Source organism: Schistocerca cancellata, chromosome 8, assembly GCF_023864275.1.
Source record: "Schistocerca cancellata isolate TAMUIC-IGC-003103 chromosome 8, iqSchCanc2.1, whole genome shotgun sequence".
NCBI classification, from domain to species: Eukaryota; Metazoa; Arthropoda; class Insecta; order Orthoptera; family Acrididae; genus Schistocerca; species Schistocerca cancellata.
Genome location: NC_064633.1, coordinates 459981891 through 460003154, shown reverse-complemented (window position 1 = coordinate 460003154; position 21264 = coordinate 459981891). Strand labels below are relative to the sequence as shown.

Genomic DNA, 21264 nt, shown 5'->3' with positions numbered 1-21264 from the left:
GTGCCAATGATGGTCGTATGCGTGTTTGGCGCCGTGCAGGTGAGCGCCACAATCAGGACTGCATACGACCGAGGCACACAGGGCCAACACCCGGCATCATGGTGTGGGGAGCGATCTCCTACACTGGCCGTACACCACTGGTGATCGTCGAGGGGACACTGAATAGTGCACGGTACATCCAAACCGTCATCGAACCCATCGTTCTACCATTCCTAGACCGGTAATGGAACTTGCTGTTCCAACAGGACAATGCACGTCCGCATGTATCCCGTGCCACCCAACGTGCTCTAGAAGGTGTAAGTCAACTACCCTGGCCAGCAAGATCTCCGGATCTGTCCCCCATTGAGCATGTTTGGGACTGGATGAAGCGTCGTCTCACGCGGTCTGCACGTCCAGCACGAACGCTGGTCCAACTGAGGCGCCAGGTGGAAATGGCATGGCAAGCCGTTCCACAGGACTACATCCAGCATCTCTACGATCGTCTTCATGGGAGAATAGTAGCCTGCATTGCTGCGAAAGGTGGATATACACTGTACTAGTGCCGACATTGTGCATGCTCTGTTGCCTGTGTCTATGTGCCTGTGGTTCTGTCAGTGTGATCATGTGATGTATCTGACCCCAGGAATGTGTCAATAAAGTTTCCCCTTCCTGGGACAACGAATTCACGGTGTTCTTATTTCAATTTCCAGGAGTGTAGATCATATTACGTAAATGGTACGGAAACGGTGCTATTTATTAAATAAATAGCATTACCAATAGTGGTTGATTCCTGATTTCTTCCCTGCAAGAATCAACAATATTTCGTATGTTTGAGGGTCGCTGGAAACAACAGATACTACTAAGAGATTTCCAAGAAATGTTGAGTTCAAAATGTTTGTAGTTAAGTACCATAGTGTTTTGAATTGAGTGTAAAAATTTTGTGAACGGAAACTCATTGATTCGAATGTCGTTAGTAGTTACTTTTTTTAACTTTATTTCAGTTCTGAGTTTGTTGTCAAATGGGAATGTTAAAAAACTGATTCATATCTATTAATTAGAATAACATCTTTTATTTTTAATTACTAATCACATGAAAATAAATTAAAATTTGGCTCAGACATGCGAAAATCCTATTTTTGAAGGCAAAAAGCTGTCCGTCGATACTGTTCAATATGAGGAAATAAAGTGCTTTTTCCTGTATCAATGTTTGCAATTTCTGTAACCAACTTTTAATTCACTGTGTATACTCAATTTTCATACGATCAGTAATTTTAAAAAGACGTTGTTGCTACTTAAAACTTTATTATTCAATTATTTATTATTCAATAATATTTTATTATTCAATATTTCCATTTAATAACAAATACAGAATATTAAGAAAACAGTAGTTACTAGCAAGATTGGAACGAACGACTTCAAAATTACAGTACTTTTACACTGAGGTAAGAAGTCGTGGGACAGCGATATCAACACGTATAGATGGCGGTGGAATCGCCTGCACAAGGTATAAAATGGCAGTGCATTGGCGCAGCTGTTATTTGTACTCAGCTGATTCATATGAAAGGGTTTCCGACGTGGCCGCACGACGGGAATTGGAGCTAGACGCATCAGACATCCCATTTCGGTAATCATTACGAAATTCAGTATTCCGAGAACCACATTGCCAAGGGTGTGCCGAGAATGCCACATTGCAGGCATTACCTTTGAATCCACGCAGTGACCAACGGCCTTCACTTAACGATCGTGAGCTTCGGCTTTCGTGTAGAGTTCTCAGTGCTAACAGGTAAGCGACACTGCATGAAATAACCACGGAAATCAATGTGGGCTTACGACGAACGTACCCGCTACGACAGTGCGGCGAAATCTGCCGTTAATTGGCTACGACAGCACTCGACCGACACGAGTGTCTTTGCTTACAGGACGACATCGCTTACAGTGCCTCTCCTAGGCTCGTGACCATACCGGTTGACTCTAGTCGACAGGAGATGGTCATATGAGTCCGCATTTCAGTTCGTAAAAGCTGATGGTAGGATTCGAGTGTGGTGCAGACCTCAAGAAGCAATGGGTCTAAGTTGTCGACAAGGCACTGTGCAAGCTAGTGGTGAGACCGTGTTTTCATGGAATAGACTGGGTCCTGTGGTCCGTATGAAACGATCATTGAGTGTAAATGGTTATGTTCGGCTACTTAGAGACCATCTGCAGCCTCTCATGGACTTCATGTTCCAAGACAACTCTGGAATTTTTATAAATGTCAGTGCGCCATGTCACCGGGCCACAATTGTTCGCGATTGGTTTGAAGAACATTCTGGACAAATCGAGCGAACGACTTGGCCACATAGATCGCCCGTCATCAATCCACCCTGTCAGGGTAGCCGAGAGCGCTAACGCGCTGCTCCCTGGACTCGGGTAGGCGCGCCGGCCCCGGATCGAATCCGCCCGACGGATTAATGACGAGGGCCGATGTGCCGGCCAGCCTGGATGTGGTTTTTAGGCGGTTTTCCACATCCCGCTAGGTGAATACCGGGCTGGTCCCCATGTTCCGCCTCAGTTACACGGCTCGCAGACATCTGAACACATTCGCGCTATTCCATGGATTACACTCTACGAAGACAATTTGGGTGCACTAATTGCGACCCAGGGGGTACGGGGTAGCGGCAGGAAGGGCATCCGGCCACCCTTTAAACATTAACATGCCAAATCCGGTTAACGATGGCTGACCCTGCAGTAAATTTGGGACAAGGCTCAAGCGATAGATAGGTAGATAGATAGAGAGAGAGAGAGAGAGAGATAGAATCGCCCGTCATCAATCCCATCGAACATTTCTATGACATAATCGAGAGGTCAGTTCGGGTGCACAAAATCCTGCGCTTGCAATACTTTCGCAGTTATGGACGGCTATAGAGGCAGCATGGATCAGTATTTCTGCAGGGGACTTCCAACGATTTGTTGACTCCTCGCCACGTCGAGTTAGGGCATTACGCCGGGCAAAAAGAGGTCCGACACGATATTAGCAGGTATCCCACGACTTGTAACCTTGTCTGAGCTGCGTACAGAGACACTGGAGACATTTAATTAGCAATAAATATTTTTTTAGAAAAAAGAATTGCTTCATACTGCTTCAGGACATTGCTAAGCGGGCACTGACCTTGAAATACTATGAAAAAATGAAATGATCGTATGGCATTGTTGGCCGGGAGGAAGTTCGGCTGCCGTATTGCAAATCAATCATGATGATGATGATGATGAACACACAACACCCACTCATCACTAGGCAGACAAAATCCCGGGTCCCCGTGCGCGGGAAGCCAGAACGCTACCGCAAGACCACGAGCTGCGGACTGAAATCCTATAAATATGAAGCTACTCCACAGGACGCAGTCGCAGTAAGATATTGAGATAGTAACATAGCTAATAAAAAGAGGATACTTCATTATTTGCGCACTGGGTCAAGCATGGTGTTAAAATTAGGTCTACCAGTTCCGTGTTGTTAGGGTACTCACTCAGTGGCGTAGAGCATGGAGCCGGTGAGGTCGTAGGCGGCGGCGATGGCCAGCGGCGTCGCGACGGCCACCACCAGCGCGGCCAGCAGGCCGAAGGGGGCGGCGCGGGGCCACAGCCACACGGCGGTCAGCAGCAGCAGACTCACCAGGAAGAGCTGCGTGTCCACCGCCAGGTACCACGTCTGGTTCATGCACTGCCACACACGCACACCGCGTCTTACCACCAGGGCGTACACGAAGCACCGTCATCTACGAGGGGCGCTCGACAAGTAGCGCAACACATTTCTTTTTCTCGGTCGAAAGAATGCGGTATTTGTTATGGTACGTCGTTGAATATTAAGCTTCAGCCTCTATAAATTGATGAAGTTGCCACAGATAGCGGCGCTACACTAGCCTTCAAAAGGCGTCTGTAATGGGGCTGCGTTCAAGCAGAGTTCTGTCACTAAATACACTCCTGGAAATTGAAATAAGAACACCGTGAATTCATTGTCCCAGGAAGGGGAAACTTTATTGACACATTCCTGGGGTCAGATACATCACATGATCACACTGACAGAACCACAGGCACATAGACACAGGCAACAGAGTATGCACAATGTCGGCACTAGTACAGTGTATATCCACCTTTCGCAGCAATGCAGGCTGCTATTCTCCCATGGAGACGATCGTAGAGATGCTGGATGTAGTCCTGTGGAACGGCTTGCCATGCCATTTCCACCTGGCGCCTCAGTTGGACCAGCGTTCGTGCTGGACGTGCAGAACGCGTGAGACGACGCTTCATCCAGTCCCAAACATGCTCAATGGGGGACAGATCCGGAGATCTTGCTGGCCAGGGTAGTTGACTTACACCTTCTAGAGCACGTTGGGTGGCACGGGATACATGCGGACGTGCATTGTCCTGTTGGAACAGCAAGTTCCCTTGCCGGTCTAGGAATGGTAGAACGATGGTTCGATGACGGATTGGATGTACCGTGCACTATTCAGTGTCCCCTCGACGATCACCAGTGGTGTACGGCCAGTGTAGGAGATCGCTCCCCACACCATGATGCCGGGTGTTGGCCCTGTGTGCCTCGGTCGTATGCAGTCCTGATTGTGGCGCTCACCTGCACGGCGCCAAACACGCATACGACCATCATTGGCACCAAGGCAGAAGCGACTCTCATCGCTGAAGACGACACGTCTCCATTCGTCCCTCCATTCACGCCTGTCGCGACACCACTGGAGGCGGGCTGCACGATGTTGGGGCGTGAGCGGAAGACGGCCTAACGGTGTGCAGTACCGTAGCCCAGCTTCATGGAGACGGTTGCGAATGGTCCTCGCCGCTACCCCAGGAGCAACAGTGTCCCTAATTTGCTGGGAAGTAGCGGTGCGGTCCCCTACGGCACTGCGTAGGATCCTACGGTCTTGGCGTGCATCCGTGCGTCGCTGAGGTACGGTCCCAGGTCGACGGGCACGTGCACCTTCCGCCGACCACTGGCGACAACATCGATGTACTGTGGAGACCTCACGCCCCACGTGTTGAGCAATTCGGCGGTACGCCCACCCGGCCTCCCGCATGCCCACTATACGCCCTCGCTCAAAGTCCGTCAACTGCACATACGGTTCACGTCCACGCTGTCGCGGCATGCTACCAGTGTTAAAGACTGCGATGGAGCTCCGTATGCCACGGCAAACTGGCTGACACTGACGGCGGCGGTGCACAAATGCTGCGCAGCTAGCGCCATTCGACGGCCAACACCGCGGTTCCTGGTGTGTCCGCTGTGCCGTGCGTGTGATCATTGCTTGTACAGCCCTCTCGCAGTGTCCGGAGCAAGTATGGTGGGTCTGACACACCGGTGTCAATGTGTTCTTTTTTCCATTTCCAGGAATGTATCTTTTGGAGGAAAGCCAGAGCATCGCAGATATTCATAGGTACTTGCAGAATGTCAATGGAGACCTGACAGTGAACGAAAGCACGATATGCCGGTGGGCGAGGCGTGTGTCATTATCGCAATGAAGTCGCGCAAATTTGTCCGATCTCGTGCGTGCCGATCGTCCGCACACAGCTGTGATTCTTACAACGTTGGAAATGGAAATGAGCGTGTGGCGTCACTGCCCTTAGGGGGCAGGTCTTATTACATTCGGCTCCACATTGGGCGACCTGCGCGTCGGATGCGGATGAAATGATGATGAAGGCAACACAACACCCAGTCCCTTAACGGAGAAAATCCCCGACCCAGCCGCGAATCGAACCCGAGCCCGTAGGACGGCAATCCGTCACGCTGACCACTCAGCTAGCGGGGCGGACTCTTACAACGTTGAAACATGTGCACAGTCTCATTCGAGGTGATAGACGGATTACAGTCAAACACGTCGTTGTACAACTGGACGTCTCTTTTGGTAGTACTGACACAATCGTTCATCACTTGGGTTACACAGAGGTCTGTGCCTGCTGGGTGCTTCCCCGCTTAACACACCATAAAGCGCCGGCCGTCTTTGCGGTCTGCTTGCGCGCTTACGAGGCTTATCGAAGTAACTTCTGGTTGAACCGGAAACAGAACGGCAATCCATGGAATAGCACCACGCCACGTCTTCTCCGAGGAAAAATTCATAGCGACGGTTTACTGGAACTCTGAAGGGGTTATTCTCTTTGATATCCTCCCGCATGGTGCAATGATCAACTCTGAGGTGTATCATGCTGCCCTTAGGAAACTGAGGACACGACTTCATCGTGTTCGTCGCCAGAAAAATGCAAGAATGTTTGCACACTAGACAGGAAGTCACAAAACTTCATTGGACTGTTCCTTAGCCGACAGGTGTGACCGAGCGGTTCTAGGCGCTTTAGTCCGGAACTGCGCGACCGCAGGTCCGAATCCTGCCTCGTGCATGGATGTGTGTGGTGTCCTTAGGTTACTTAGGTTTAACTAGTTCTAAGTTGTAGGGGACTGATAACATCAGATGTTAAGTCCCATAGTGCTCCGAGCCATTTGAACCATTTGACTGTTCCTTCCTCATCCACCCTACAACCCGGATCTATCACCTTCCGATTTCCATCTGTTTGGCCAAATGAAGGATGAGCTCCGCGGAAGGCGGTACGTGGATGATGGGGAGGTTTTGATGCAGCAAGACGTTGTCTCCGGCGTGGACCAGCAGAGTGGTACCATTCGGGCATAGAGGCCCTCCCAGTAATGTGACGTAAGGCCGTCGCATTGAATATTGAATTTTGTTTGAAAAATAGTTTTTTGTAGTCAAAAATGTAGGGAATAATATGACGTATTTGATCCTGAATAAAACCTACCTACTTTCAGAAGAAATGTGTTGCGCTACTTACTGAACGCTCCTCTTCAGTTAGACTTATCAAAAGCAATGAACCTGTCGCGCACCAACAGCACAATCATCTGCTGATTCGGACGTACAGTCTCCACTCGCCATTTCTGCCTTGCCGTTCACCAGTGTCAGCCCAGTTTTCAGGTGAATATAAGTTTAATTTAGTGTTTTGTTTATGTATTTTGTAATATTTGTAATGTTTGTGAATTATCTAAAGTTTTGTATTTATTTTTATGTTTCATGTACGGAGAGGGCGGCGCAACGAATGGAGACAGCAACTTCACTGCCGGGACCAGAGAGAAAATTGCTGGCCACTGTACGTCGCGGGTCGACAGCCAAAGAGCAACAGAAGATCCTGAAACCGAGTTGTTGCGTCGTGCTTCTAAAAACTGAAAAAATAGGAATTTGTAATGTTTCTACAACAATGACGTCATAGCAAGTTTAATCATGTTTTAAATGTTCAGTCCTATCTCGTAGAGGCTCATGTTCACGTCTACAGGGTGTTACAAAAAGGTACGGCCAAACATTCAGGAAACATTCCTCACACACAAAGAAAGAAAATATGTTATGTGCACATGTGTCCGGAAACGCTTACTTTCCATGTTAGAGCTCATTTTATTACTTCTCTTCAAATCACATTAATCATGGAATGGAAACACACAGCAACAGAACGTACCAGCGTGACTTCAAACTCTTTGTTAAAGGAAATATTCAAAATGTCCTCCGTTAGCGAGGATACATGCGTCCACCCTCCGTCGCATGGAATCCCTGATGCGCTGATGCAGCCCTGGAGAATGGCGTATTGTATCACAGCCGTCCACAATACGAGCACGAAGAGTCTCTACATTTGGTACCGGGGTTGCGTAGACAAGAGCTTTCAAGTGCCCCCATAATTGAAAGTCAAGAGGGTTGAGGTCAGGAGAGCGTGGAGGCCATGGAATTGGTCCGCCTCTACCAATCCATCGGTCACCGAATCTGTTGTTGAGAAGCGTACGAACACTTGGACTGAAATGTGCAGGAGCTCCATCGTGCATGAACCACATGTTGCGTCGTACTTGTAAAGGCACATGTTCTAGCAGCACAGGTAGAGTATCCCGTATGAAATCATGATAACGTGCTCCATTGAGCGTAGGTGAAAGAACATGGGGCCCAATCAAGACATCACCAACATTGACTGCCCAAACGTTCACAGTAAATCTGTGTTGATGACGTGATTGCACAATTGCGTGTGGATTCTCGTCAGCCCACACATGTTGATTGTGAAAATTTACAATTTGATCACGTTGGAATGAAGCCTCATCCGTAAAGAGAACATTTGCACTTAAATGAGGATTGACACATTGTTGGATGAACCATTCGCAGAAGTGTACACGTGGAGGCCAATCAGCTGCTGATAGTGCCTGCACACGCTGTACGTACATGGTACGGCATCGAAGAAGTATACATACTGACGAAACTAAAATGAGCTCTAACATGGAAATTAAGCGTTTCCGGACACTTGTCCACATAACATCTTTTCTTTATTTGTGTGTGAGGAATGTTTGCTGATAGTTTGGCCGTACCTTTTTGTAACACCCTGTATATGTTGTATATATGAAGATAATAAACTAGTGTATACTACAAAAGTTTAAATACGTGTTCCGAGAATTTATTTATGAAGAATTATATTAAGGAAGAAGTATTACTGATTTATTTGACAAGATTATTAATTTTTGACAACGTTCATCGCGAGTTTGAGTCTTAAAAGTTTATTCAATGTGGTTTTAATATTTATTAAAGCAGATGCATTAATATAATTTCTGAGACGAAACAAAAGACATCTAAAATTGAAAAAAGTTTGCGCAAACCAATTGGACTGAGTGACGGAATTCTGCGCATACGACTCAAATGATGGTGTTTTAATTACAGTTTCGTTCAAGAACCATTCAGAGACAACTTTAAAAAGAATTTACATAATTTTGAAGTGTTTTGTGACTGACGTAGGTGACGAAGTCTGCACATGGTCATTGTTGTCGTTGTTGTTGTTGTGGTCTTCAGTCCTGAGACTGGTTTGAGGCAGCTCTCCATGCTACCCTATCCTGTGCAAGCTTCTTCATCTCCCAGTACTTACTGCAACCCACATCCTTCTGAATCTGCTTAATGTATTCATCTCTTGGTCTCCCTCTACGATTTTTACCCTCCACGCTGCCCTCCAATGCTAAATTTGTGATCCCTTGGTGCCTCAGAACATGTCCTACTAACCGGTCCCTTCTTTTTGTCAAGTTGTGCCACATACTCCTCTTCTCCCCAATTCTATTCAATACTTCATCATTAATTATGTGATCTACCCATCTAATCTTCAGCATTCTTCTGTAGCACCACATTTCGAAAGCTTCTATTCTCTTCTTGTCCAAACTATTTATCGTCCACGTTTCACTTCCATACATGGCTACACTCCATACAAATACTTTCAGAAGCGACTTCCTTACACTTAAATCTATACTCGATGTTAACAAATTTCTCTTCTTCAGAAACGCTTTCCTTGCCATTGCCAGTCTACATTTTATATCTTCTCTACTTCGACCATCATCAGTTTTTTTTCTCCCCAAATAGCAAAACTCCTTTACTACTTTAAATGTCTCATTTCCTAATAAAATTCCCTCAGCATCACCTGACTTAATTCGACCACATTCCATTATCCTCGTTTTGCTTTTGTTGATGTTCATCTTATACCCTCCTTTCAAGACAATATCCATTCCATTCAACTGCTCTTCCAAGTCCTTTGCTGTCTCTGACAGAATTACAATGTCATCGGCGAACCTCAAAGTTTTTATTTCTTCTCCATGGATTTTAATACCTACTCCGAATTTTTCTTTTGTTTCGTATACTGCTTGCTCAATATACAGATTGAATAACATGGGGGAGAGGCTATAACCCTGTCTCACTCCCTTCCCAACCACTGGTCATACGTCAAAAGAATATCATTTATACAAAACTTACGTCGTTACACTACAACTGATAGGACGTGTCTAATTACGCCCTTTCTCTGGCACTAAAGTCGATTCAAAAGCGATCAAGTAAGTTCTCTCGCTACAGAGGAAGCAAAATTGCAGAAACCTCTCCACCACAAACTAACACAAATATGACGAATACGTGAACTCGTGAACTGTTTTAACTCCTTTCCCACATCAACAACCCGACCAGACAGCTAGGAATTAAGCTGTACCACTCACCGGCTGGTCGAGGTGCAGGTAGTTGTTGAGGTAGAGCATGTTGACCCACCAGGAGTGGCGGCAGAAGTTCACCTCCGGCCCCACCACGGAGTCCCAGAGGGGCCCGGTGCCGAGGCGCTGCAGGGCAGCCGCGTAGAAGAAGACGACGAGCGCGTAGGGCGGCGTGAGGCGCACGTAGCGCAGCGCCGCGGCGCGGCACAGCTCCAACCCCAGGCGCCGCCCCCGCTCCTGTCTCCTCTCGCGCTCCCGCAGGAACCCCATCGCCAGCAGCGCCGCCCCCAGCACGAAGAACGAGTCCGTGGACACGGTGCCGTTCATCACCGGCATGCGGTACCACATCTCGTGCCACTGCAACACGTATCACCTGTAGCGTGACTAGGTATCAACGCTTAAAAACCCTAAAAGAGACAAGTAATTTAAGACATGTTGCCTTAAATGTCGGGAAATACCCCAAATGCGAATGACAAGTTTGACCGTGTGACGTCAGCAGGTGACGTATCTCGGTGCACTTGCAGCGGTTAAGCCAATAGGTTTTTCGCACCTGACCATCCCAAAACAAGTCAAGTATTCACCTCGCTGTGGTTGGCCTACGTGAGCGACTGTAGCGCGTGGGACTCAAGAGTTCTAGTCTTGCGTGTGGCAGGCAGTACCTTTTTGCTTTGCTTTATGTGATTATCTGTCTACATTTACGTAACTAGAATGAAATTTTCACTCTACAGCGGAGTGTGCGCTGATATGAAACTTCCTGGCAGATTAAAACTGTGTGTCGGACCGAGAATCGAACTCGGGACGTTTGCCTTTCGCGGGCAAGTGCTCTACCGTCTGAGCTACCCAAGCGCGACTCACGCCCCGACCTCCAGGTTCGCAGGAGAGCTTCTGTGAAGTTTGGAAGGTAGGAGACGAGGTACTGGCAGAAGTAAAGCTGTGAGGACGGGGCATGAGTCGTGCTTGGGTAGCTCAGACGGTAGAGCACTTGCCCGCGAAAGGCAAAAGTCCCGAGTTCGAGTCTCGGTCCGGCACACAGTTTTAATCTGCCAGGAAGTTTCTTTTTACATTTACGCAAGATTTACTATTCTGTATACCGGTCGCACTGTCTCCATTGCTTTATTGCGAAGTACAGTACAACAAAACTCTTGCATATTGCATCCCAAAAAAATGACTAAGCTTCCGAATGCCTCCCTACCAGTAAATAATCTACGTTTCCTTTACCAAATAAACTCCGCAAACAAACAAAAAAGTACGTTATTACAGTCCCTGCATGTATGCATGCATGTCTGAAGAAACTATGGGTCGTAATTCGGAATAATACAGGCACAGTAATCTTGTATTCATCCGCCGACATCACTCATTTGCCAGCCATGCTTCTGTTTTCTCAGTTAATAATCTCTTCCATACCATCGTTCAGTCACCTTCTCGAAGCCCTCTCAAGAGCAGGAGCCGATTCTGAACCAACCTCCCACATTGAAGTGGAGAAGTAAATAACGTCTCCAGCTTTAAGACAGATAATGTCATATTTACTAAAGTAACAATAAGACTGCCATTGTCTCTGCATGCATTCGTTACCCTTGTACACCATTCTTTCTAACCTGGTCTTCATCATTTCCCAGTATCTTAGCCTAGGCAGTCTGTTTAAATTTCCTTTTCCCAGGACGCGCTAAATCAGAAAATATCGATTTCGTAGGTTTATAAATTCTTCTAGTATCTGCCACTATCATTATTAATATCACAATTATTGACGTTATTATTCAAGTGGTTCAAATGGCTCTGAGCACTATAGGACTTAACATCTTAGGTCATCAGTCCCCAAGAACTTAGAACTATTTAAGCCTAACTAACCTAAGGACATCACACACATCCACACCCGAGGCAGGATTCGAACCTGCGACCGTAGCAGTCCCGCGGTTCCGGACTGAAGCGCCTACAACCGCACGGCCACCGCGGCCGATGACGTTATTATTACTCTTGTTATTTTTACTAATAGTGACAGACGCTGCAGTAGTACAAGTAATGCCATTATTAACTTTATTAATCCATAATCAGTACACTTCACTCCGCCATTTCAGATACTCAAATCTATCGGTTGTCACATCAGAATTGTTAATTTCTTGGGTAACTGTAATGTAATAGATGATACTGTAAGTGTGGAACCCTGGTCCGATGATAGAGAGAAGCTGATGACCCTTACCAGATCAGGTTAAATAAATGAATAAAAATGAAAGGGGTCCACTTGCTTGCAACAACGCGATTTTGTTTTATTCTCCAAACATTTCAGCATGGGAACAGAGCTTCAATTCCACCATGACAGTTTTCTCAGTTATACTGTGCAGTGCCGGTTTACCTCCTGTTAATTGCTTGATATTTAAATTCTACTTTATAATAAAGAATGTAGCGAATCATTCTGTTAACAAAAATTTTGAATCTTATGATGTCGATACTTTAGTAACAGCAACAGCTGACAAGCATGTCTTACATTCGTCAGAATCCAGTATAAGGGAACTTCCGCAACAGAGAACTGCCAATGGCAGCCACGCGGGGATTTCTGTCGCGGCACGCTTACTTCTTCGTGACAGGAGCGCTTTGACTCTGGCCGCTTCAGCCGCCTCGCACTCGCACGCAACTGTCCCAGTTACGGCAACCAGCACAGTTCGTGATAGGTGCCCACGGCGTGTGCACGCTTACATAGGTCTGACTTCCGACGACTGAGGCTGCGCTGGAATTGAGACCCGGGACTCAAATCGTGGAGGAGCTGTGCTCAGATCCCTGACAGATTATCCTAAATTTAAGTTATCAGTTTAAGTTATCAACTCAAGTTAATGTCGAAATGTGTATGCGATCGTTTCTCTCTACTGGCATCCTTTTCTTTATGGCCACAAATCAGACATACTGATTTAAAATAAGCCAGAACTGAGGCAGATCTCTTCAGGACTGTCTAGTGTGGTTTGTTCTGTACTGTTGATCTTCAAACAAAAAGATGAGAAAACAAAAATTAAAATTTGATGCCTATTGACTTCATTAGAGACAAGAGTTGCAAGAGAAATGTCTCCAAGTTCCGGAAATCCTAGTACCAGCTATACCTTAGATGTGTGTGCTCTGCATAGTGACAGAAGGATTTCTTTGTCTGATGGATATAATAGTGGTGCTTGTGGAAACGTTTTAAGATAAGAGACGAGTTGAACATCAGTTAAAGTAATACAGCAACTTTTCAGAAGCTTGGAATAGTTAAATTGCGTAATAGTGTGAAGGAAAGTCATAACGACGATTGGAAGAGGTAATCCCGATACTGTTGATATTCAGACATTCAAGGTGTGGAAATTAAATAACTTACCAAAGTGAGAAAGTTAATCTGTGATTGAAAGACCAGTGCAAGCGCCGTAGCAGTAAGTTAAAATAACGTAGTTGCTGCAAGAAATTTAGCTACCTGTTACTATCCGACTACAATATTGTTGCAATTGTCCTCCCGTAGCTGTTACTGGAAATACGCGGTGACGTACAGTAAACAAGTGCGATGGTGACTGAAGAAAACACATCAAACTGTGAATGATTTCAGTACATTTGTACGTGTACTCAACAAGGGACTCAACATGTCCTCGTGAAATACCACCATAAAAACTCAAGATAAGTCAACCGAAGGGCCATCACTCCCAAGTGCAGTAATATTGTACTCGACTTGTACAAACGGTTTAATACGCCAAATCTAAATAGCATAATGAAACAACAAATAACAGAGATAGAAGTCAATCTCGCTTTGAGGAAAGCTCGTCGGGCATATGCACGTAACTGGTAACCTGCATCGTTTACTTCACTCTCTCTTACAATTATGACTATAAGATCACTGGTAGTATGTGTAATTGAATATAGCGTCGATCTAATCGACTGAATCCAAAAACACTTTTTCTGCAAATCATGCGGCAAGAAAATTGTCGACCGTGTATGGTGTAGTTCACCCTACAGCTGACATCGGCGGACTATGCTTGACTCAAGTAGGGCGATGTCTGAGACAAATAGAAGTGGCACGTTAGAATGTCGTTGATGGATTCGGCAGTAATGTGACCCAGCACGTGAATGATGTTCTAAGGCTTCGAACAGTACCGTATGAGATGCAAATGGAAAGAAAGAAGTTTTTGCTCAGGCTTAATACCTTGCAAGAAAGTTCACACACAACGCAGAACGTACAGCTGCTGACTGACTTCTGCAAAGTAACATCAAAGTGGTTACTCAGGAAAAAATTTTGGAGAGAGAAATCTCTGCATGATCAGTATTTAGAGAGCCTGGTGAACTTAAACGTTGTCAAAGATCAGACACATGCGGATTAAAAGAGGACGAAATGGAGCAGAATCAGAAGCTCTAATAGTAGCAAGATCAGGTCTTTAGGACGAAGAACTATGAAAAATTTGTAATGAAAACCAAATGTCAATGGATGTAGGCGTTTTTGAGTACGCCCTGAATGCACGAGCCACATAATACCAGGCTGTCCTATGTCGACAGAGAGTAAATATCTCAAGAGGCACAATTAGCTTATACTCTTACATTCAATGAATTTGCAAAGCTCTAGGACTAAGAGACCAGTTTAAAAAAAAAGTGAAGACCGCACACTCAACGGAGCCACGATAGCTGGGTGTAACACTATCCTGTACGACCAACAAATACATTAACTACGTTTGGAAAATCTCTTACTTCTTGTGAACGTCCAGGTCACCAACCACATGCACACTCCAGGGAAGATAGTGGCCGGGCGGAGGACGCGTAATCAGTAGAGGGGAGCAGCAATGAGCCAACAGCTTGAACACTACAAGTGCTGTGGCCGTGCGAAAAGCAGACGGAAGGAAACCTCTGTATATGCCAGTCTTCCATCCGTATTCGTTACTGACTGGCGGTTTCTTTTATTGAGTCAGGTCTAGGTAATAGATATGATACTTAATGAATTTCTTTGAAAGATCGTCAGATGTTACGAGGCGCAGTCAACGAATTTTGCTCTGGAAGAAAATATGTGGATATATTTGTGTTCTGCAATTCATTGTTTTTCTTTTGCATGATAATAAGCTATGAAAGACCATGTGATGATTCATTTTAAGCAATAACATTGCAGTGCAGTTTACTTTTCATTCCGTAATTGCTACGTGGAGTGAGAAAAGTTATTTACTCTCAGAATTAATTAATGCAAAGTAAACTTCGCACTATCACACTCCCGGAGCTGCGGAACTTAACTGTTGTAGGAGGTGGACCATTTAAACCCGTCTTAGCGCATATTTTACGACCCCAGTAATACAGCTGTTATTTTCGATCTACGAGGGTAATCCCAAAAGTAAGGTCTCCAATTTTTTGTAAGCACAGAACTCTGTTTGTGTGGCAGTAGGTCACACTTTTATGAACAGTGCTTCACGCGCTGTGTGTAAACATGCGCACGCCGCGCTGGGGCGTTCAGTCTTGGCTAGGCAGCCGTTGAGAAAGGAGATCCCGTTGGATGTTACAACAAAGTGCGAATTGCGCGCAGTTATTTGGTTTTTGAACGCAAAGGGCACTGCGGTGATTAAAATCCATTTCCAACTGACGGAAGAGTATGGATGTCAAAAATGTTCGTAAGTGGTGTAAAGAGTTTGCAGCTGCTCGGGCCGAAATTCACGACGAACAAAGGAGCGGGAGACCGTCAATTTCTGAGGAGACAGTGTTGAAGGTTGAGCAAAGCATGCGTGAACATCGGCGGATCACCCTGGATAATCTCTGCACGTTAGTTCCTGAGGTTTTCCGAAGCATCGCTCACAGAATTTTAACGGAAACATTGAACTACCGGATGGTGTGCCCAAGATGGGTGCCACGCATGCTGACTGAGGACCACATGCGGAAACTAGATGATGCTTCCAGCGCATTTCTTCATTGCCTTGCAGCCGAACAGGACAACTTTCTGGACACAATTTTCACGGGGGACGAAACCTGGGCACACCACTTTACACCTGAGACCAAGCAACAATAACGCCAGTGACGGCATTCTTCTTCGCCAAAGCCGCGGAAATTCAGACAAACACAGTCTGCCGGTAAAGTCATGGCAACCGTTTTTTGGGATCGGAAAGGGATATTGTTGGTAGACTTTATGCCCGCTGAGACCACAGTTAACGCTGACATGTACTGTGAGACTCTCAAAAAACTCAAACGGGCAATTCAGAACCTGGGTGTTAAAATTACGAACAACTTCAATTGGAAAGACCACATAGATAATATTGTGGGGAAGGCGAGCCAAAGGTTGCGTTTCATTGGCAGGACACTTAGAAGATGCAACAAATCCACTAAAGAGACAGCTTACACTACACTCGTTCGTCCTCTGTTAGAATATTGCTGCGCGGTGTGGGATCCTTACCAGGTGGGATTGACGGAGGACATCGAAAGGGTGCAAAAAAAGGGCAGCTCGTTTTGTATCATCACGTAATAGGGGAGAGAGTGTGGCAGATATGATACGTGAGTTGTGATGGAAGTCATTAAAGCAAAGACGTTTAGATCTATTTACGAAATTTCAGTCACCAACTTTCTCTTCTGAATGAGAAAATATTTTGTTGAGCCCAACCTACATAGGTAGGAATGATCATCAAAATAATATAAGAGAAATCAGAGATCGAACAGAAAGGTTTAGGTGTCCGTTTTTCCCGCGCGCTGTTCGGGAGTGGAATGGTAGAGAGATAGTATGATTGTGGTTCGATGAACCCTCTGCCAAGCACTTAAATGTGAATTGCAGAGTAATCATGTAGATGTAGAAGACGAATGTTGAGCAAGGGCGTACACATTCTCCATGACAACACTCGCCCACACATCGCTCGGCAAACCGTTGCTCTCTTGCAACACTTTCAGTGGAACATAATCACCCACCCACCCTATAGTCCTGACTTGGCGCCCAGTGACTATCACCTGTTCCCTAGGTTAAAATAACATTTGGCCGGAAAGCGATTCAGCTCCGACGACGAGGTGAAAGAAAAGGTTCATAACTTTCTGAACAGCATGGCGGCGAGCTGGTATGACATGGGTATACAAAAACTGCCACAGCGTCTACATAAATGCATCGACAGATATGGTGATTATGTCGAAAAATAGCTAAATGTTCAAGCTGTAAAATGATGTAAACCATTTTAGAAATTAACAGGTCTATGTACTTATAATTAAATAAGAGACGTTACTTTTGTGATTACCCTCGTACATAAATGATCTAGCGGACAAGTTGAGGAGCAATCTGCGGCTGTTTGCCGATGTTGCTGTGGTGTACGGGAAGGTGTCTTCGTCGAGTGTCTGCTGGAGGATACTAGAAGACACAGCCAAAACTTTCTAGTTGGTAGGATGAATTACAGCTAGCAGTTCATACAGCATTAGTAGTGTGCTGTGACAGTCATATCGATTAAATATCTAGACGTAATGCTGCAAAGCGATGTACAATGGTATGAGCATATAACTAGTGAAGTAGGAAAGGCGAATGGTGACTAACTAAGCGGAGAAGGCAAAGGAAGGAAGTTTCTGAGCAAGAGGAACTTTTTTCACAGAGATCACCCCGTATTTTTCTCGTCGTCGGATGCTATCATTGGTCGTGGTATTAAAGTACAGTTCTATCCACTAACTTTTTGTTAAAAATCATCAAATTCCATAGATTTTCGTTTTCGTTTATATCCGTTTCTTGGAGAATCAAAACCGATGCTCACATTTAGAGAGTCTGCCGACGTTCCTGCAGTGTTAGTATGGAATACAGTCGAATCAGAAAGACCATGAAGTCTTGCTGTCATTTTACGAAATTGCGCGAAATTTATGCTTTTCCTGGTTTTTCAACTGTTAGCCAGCTCACTAAAAAAATCATTAAATTCGATACGACAATTTTAGATTGTTTTCGAATGTGTCTTCGCCTTCTACGCAAGCCCGTTGCTTCTGCATTTCGCCGAATGCCAAACACACGTCAATGCACAGTTCCATGGAAGACAGAAACCGTACGTCAAGACAGAAACCGCACTGCCAACATCGTGGCTACAAAGCTCTGAGACGGGCGGATCACAGCGCCCAACACCTGTGGACTGCAAGCAGCTGGTACGACCTTGAGGTGTGTAGCTTCGTAACGACCACTCTAGTAGTGGTACAGAGGACCCTTCCCCAGGCATCGTTTGTTGGCTCTCTGAGTATGTATATGGATGTAGACTTTCGTACTGGAAACCTTAGAATTTTTATGTTAGACTCGAAATCGGCTGGTTCTACTGAAAAAAAAGGAAAAAAAGAAAAAAATGCTTCTTAACTCTTTTGCGATACGTTCGGGAAATGATGGTTGGATGTAATTAAACCGAATCATTCAGTTAAATAGAGCCGGCGGCTGTAGCCGAGCGGTTCTAGGCGCTTCAGTCCGGAACCGCGCTGCTGCTACGATCGCATGTTCGAATCCTGCCTCGGGCATGGATGTGTGTGATATCCTTAGGTTAGTTAGGTTTACGTAATTCTAAGTCTAGGGGACTGATCACCTCAGATGTTAAGTCCCATAGTGCTTAGAGCCATTTGGATCATTTAGTTAATTAGCAGAAATGCCGCATTGCTTATTATGAAATCATGTACAAGCAAAAAATCTGTTCTGTAGGAATCAACCAGTCCGGAACCGCGCTGCTGCTACGATCGCAGGTTCGAATCCTGCCTCGGGCATGCATGTGTGTGATATCCTTAGGTTAGTCAGGTTTAAGTAGTTCTAAGTCTAGGGGACTGATGACCTCAGATGTTAAGTCCCATAGTGCTTAGAGCCATTTGAATCATTTAGTTAATTAGCAGAAATGCCGCACTGCTTATTATGAAATCATGTACAAGCAAAAAATGTGTTCTGTAGGAATCAACCAGGATTTTACCAACCATGATGTTGTTAAACGCAACTCTTAAATGTTCATTCATGAGGCTCTGAGTGCTGTAGATTATAGATAATGGTGCCCGGACGGTTGCGGCGTTCCTTGGCCTTCGGAAGGAACTCTGTGCAGTTCCTTACTGAAGCGTAGTGGACAGACTACGCCTAGCGGACAAAATACGAACTTAGGGAGTAATGAACCAGCTTTTTGATTGGTTGAAGTCTTCCTAGAACACAAGTCAACACAGTGGTCTTAACGGTGAGAATTCGTCAGATTTTCTTTCACCCGTGTCCAAAACGCAATGTTCTTGCGCAGATAAAAATCACACCGCGGATATCGTTGAAAACTCCGTGATTCAGTTCAAGAGTAATAGTATTATGTACGGTATAATGAAGTTGTACACTTGTAAAGAAATGCAGAAACATTCGCACAGAATCGACATTTGATGTGGGAACTGACAGTTGGCCTTCAACATGACGATATGATGTCCACTGGTCATAGAGCTTCCGGATCACAATGACGAACAGGCAATGGGAAAAGGAACTAGCGTAACGTATCTAGAAGTAAACGCTGTCGGAGCCACCTAAGTTTAACGAATACGTAAAACTAGTCTTAGGAAAATCTGATGCAACACAGATTCATTGGAAGGATGTAAAGTACTTCACTGCAAGCATGCAAAGTCTTCGTTCGAACGATTCTGCGGAATTGCTCGTCATTCAGGGATAGCATTAGTAGAGAAGATGGAGAGATCGACGGTGCATTTCGTTGCAGGTTTGTTGAGCAAGCACGAAAGCGTCACGCTGTCGCTCATAAGAATCCCGTGGCGAGCGCTAGCAGGGAAGTGTTTGCGTCACGGAGAGTTTTACTGTTAACGTCAGAGAAAGTGCGTTCTAAAGAACGGTGAAGCTGCTTAATAATTCCCCCTGCATACACCCCCAAAATGACCGTGACAGTAAAAATCAGAGAAATTCGTGCACATTCGGACGACTCACGAAAGTTCCATGCGTCTTATAGTGGTTCTCTAAGAAACCTCCAGTGAAGAACATACAGGTAAGGTCACTTGAGGAATAGAGCTATAGACTCAGGCCGATAGCCACACTTGCCAAAGGTTTTTTTTCCTTTTTTTCAATGCCACTACACGTCTTCAGAGGTATTTCAGTTGCTGACATTACACGAAAACAAAAGTTTGCAATGTCATAGAGTTTACTACAATGATTTGTTATAGTACACCCATTGAGGTTTGTACCATATCTTATTAACAAAATAAACGTAATTCGTTTTGAAAACAAGAACAACTTTGGTTAGTTACAAAAAATCATTACGAAACAAAGCAGGCTCTCTCTTAAATGCACATCTTGAAAACAAACACAGTGAAAATCTTTATCCCATAATGATGATTATCAGTTTTTAGTGGTGGGTATGTTCTCCCCGTACACGGATGAGTTCTTCCGCTCTGCGAGGCTTGCTCTGGATGCGACCATCAAGTTTATCTTGGGGTATGAGATCTCACACTTTAACGGCAGCTTCAGTGATGTCCTGAAGATTGTCAGGTGGATTTGGACGCTGCGCAATGGCCACCTTCAACAGGTTCCATGCATGCTCAATTGGGGACTGTGCTGGCCAATGCATTCGGTTGATATTGCATCTTTGAAGATACCGAGACACTGTAATAATACGGTGCGGTCTTGCATTGTCATCCACTAGGATGAAGTTGTCACTGATTTCAAACGTGTGTACCGCCTGAAAATCATTTGTTGGACCTCTTGAGGTATCGGGGACCAATGAAATTGCGTTAGACGGGAGTTAGAGGCGTCCGCCGTCCCATCATTAGTGCCGTTCAGAACATTACACTTCCAACTGCAAACGGATCGACGTTCCTGGTCTCGTCTAACACATCTCCAAACCCTAACGCCTCCAGTGTCCGGGCGCAAACCAATCGTGGTATCGTCAGAAAACATGACTTCATTCTGCAATGGTCTAATGTTGATGTGCAAGACCCCAAGTCCTTCGATTGCGTCGACTTCGTTGGTTCAGTAAAAGACTTCTCATTGGTCTTCTGGAATGATCACCCTGATGCAATCTTGTAAGCACTGTTAGGTCTGAGATACCAATCCCTGTCGTCCGGGGGAAGTTACTTCTGATATTGCTGGCAGCTGATCTTGGGCGCCTGCGAGCCAACAGTTGGAGGAAACGGTCCTGCATTGGTGTTGTCGTACAAGGACGACCACTACGATGTCTATCGTCCACATTTCCCGTCTCTCTGTACTTTCGCCATACCTTAGACACACCACTTTGAGTGACATTTAACCGACCGGCAACATCTTGCTGTGTACGACCTGCTGAAAGTAAAGCCGCTATCCTGACTATCAAATTGTTGTATGCCACCAAGAGCATGTAACTGCTGTGCTGAACACAAACTGAATGCAGCTGCTG

The 21264-nt window shown here is 45.4% G+C and overlaps 1 protein-coding gene across 1 annotated transcript in view; it reads right to left on the bottom strand.

Annotated features, from left to right (window-relative positions):
* LOC126095629 (nose resistant to fluoxetine protein 6-like) overlaps positions 1-21264 on the bottom strand; it is a 193644-nt gene that overhangs the window by 33921 nt on the left and 138459 nt on the right. Inside the window, exons 7-8 of the mRNA XM_049910393.1 lie at positions 9998-10345; positions 3480-3673 (exon numbers count right to left, since the gene is read on the bottom strand). Of these exons, the coding sequence (XP_049766350.1) occupies positions 3480-3673; positions 9998-10345 (542 nt within the window). The remainder of the gene's footprint in view (positions 1-3479; positions 3674-9997; positions 10346-21264) is intronic.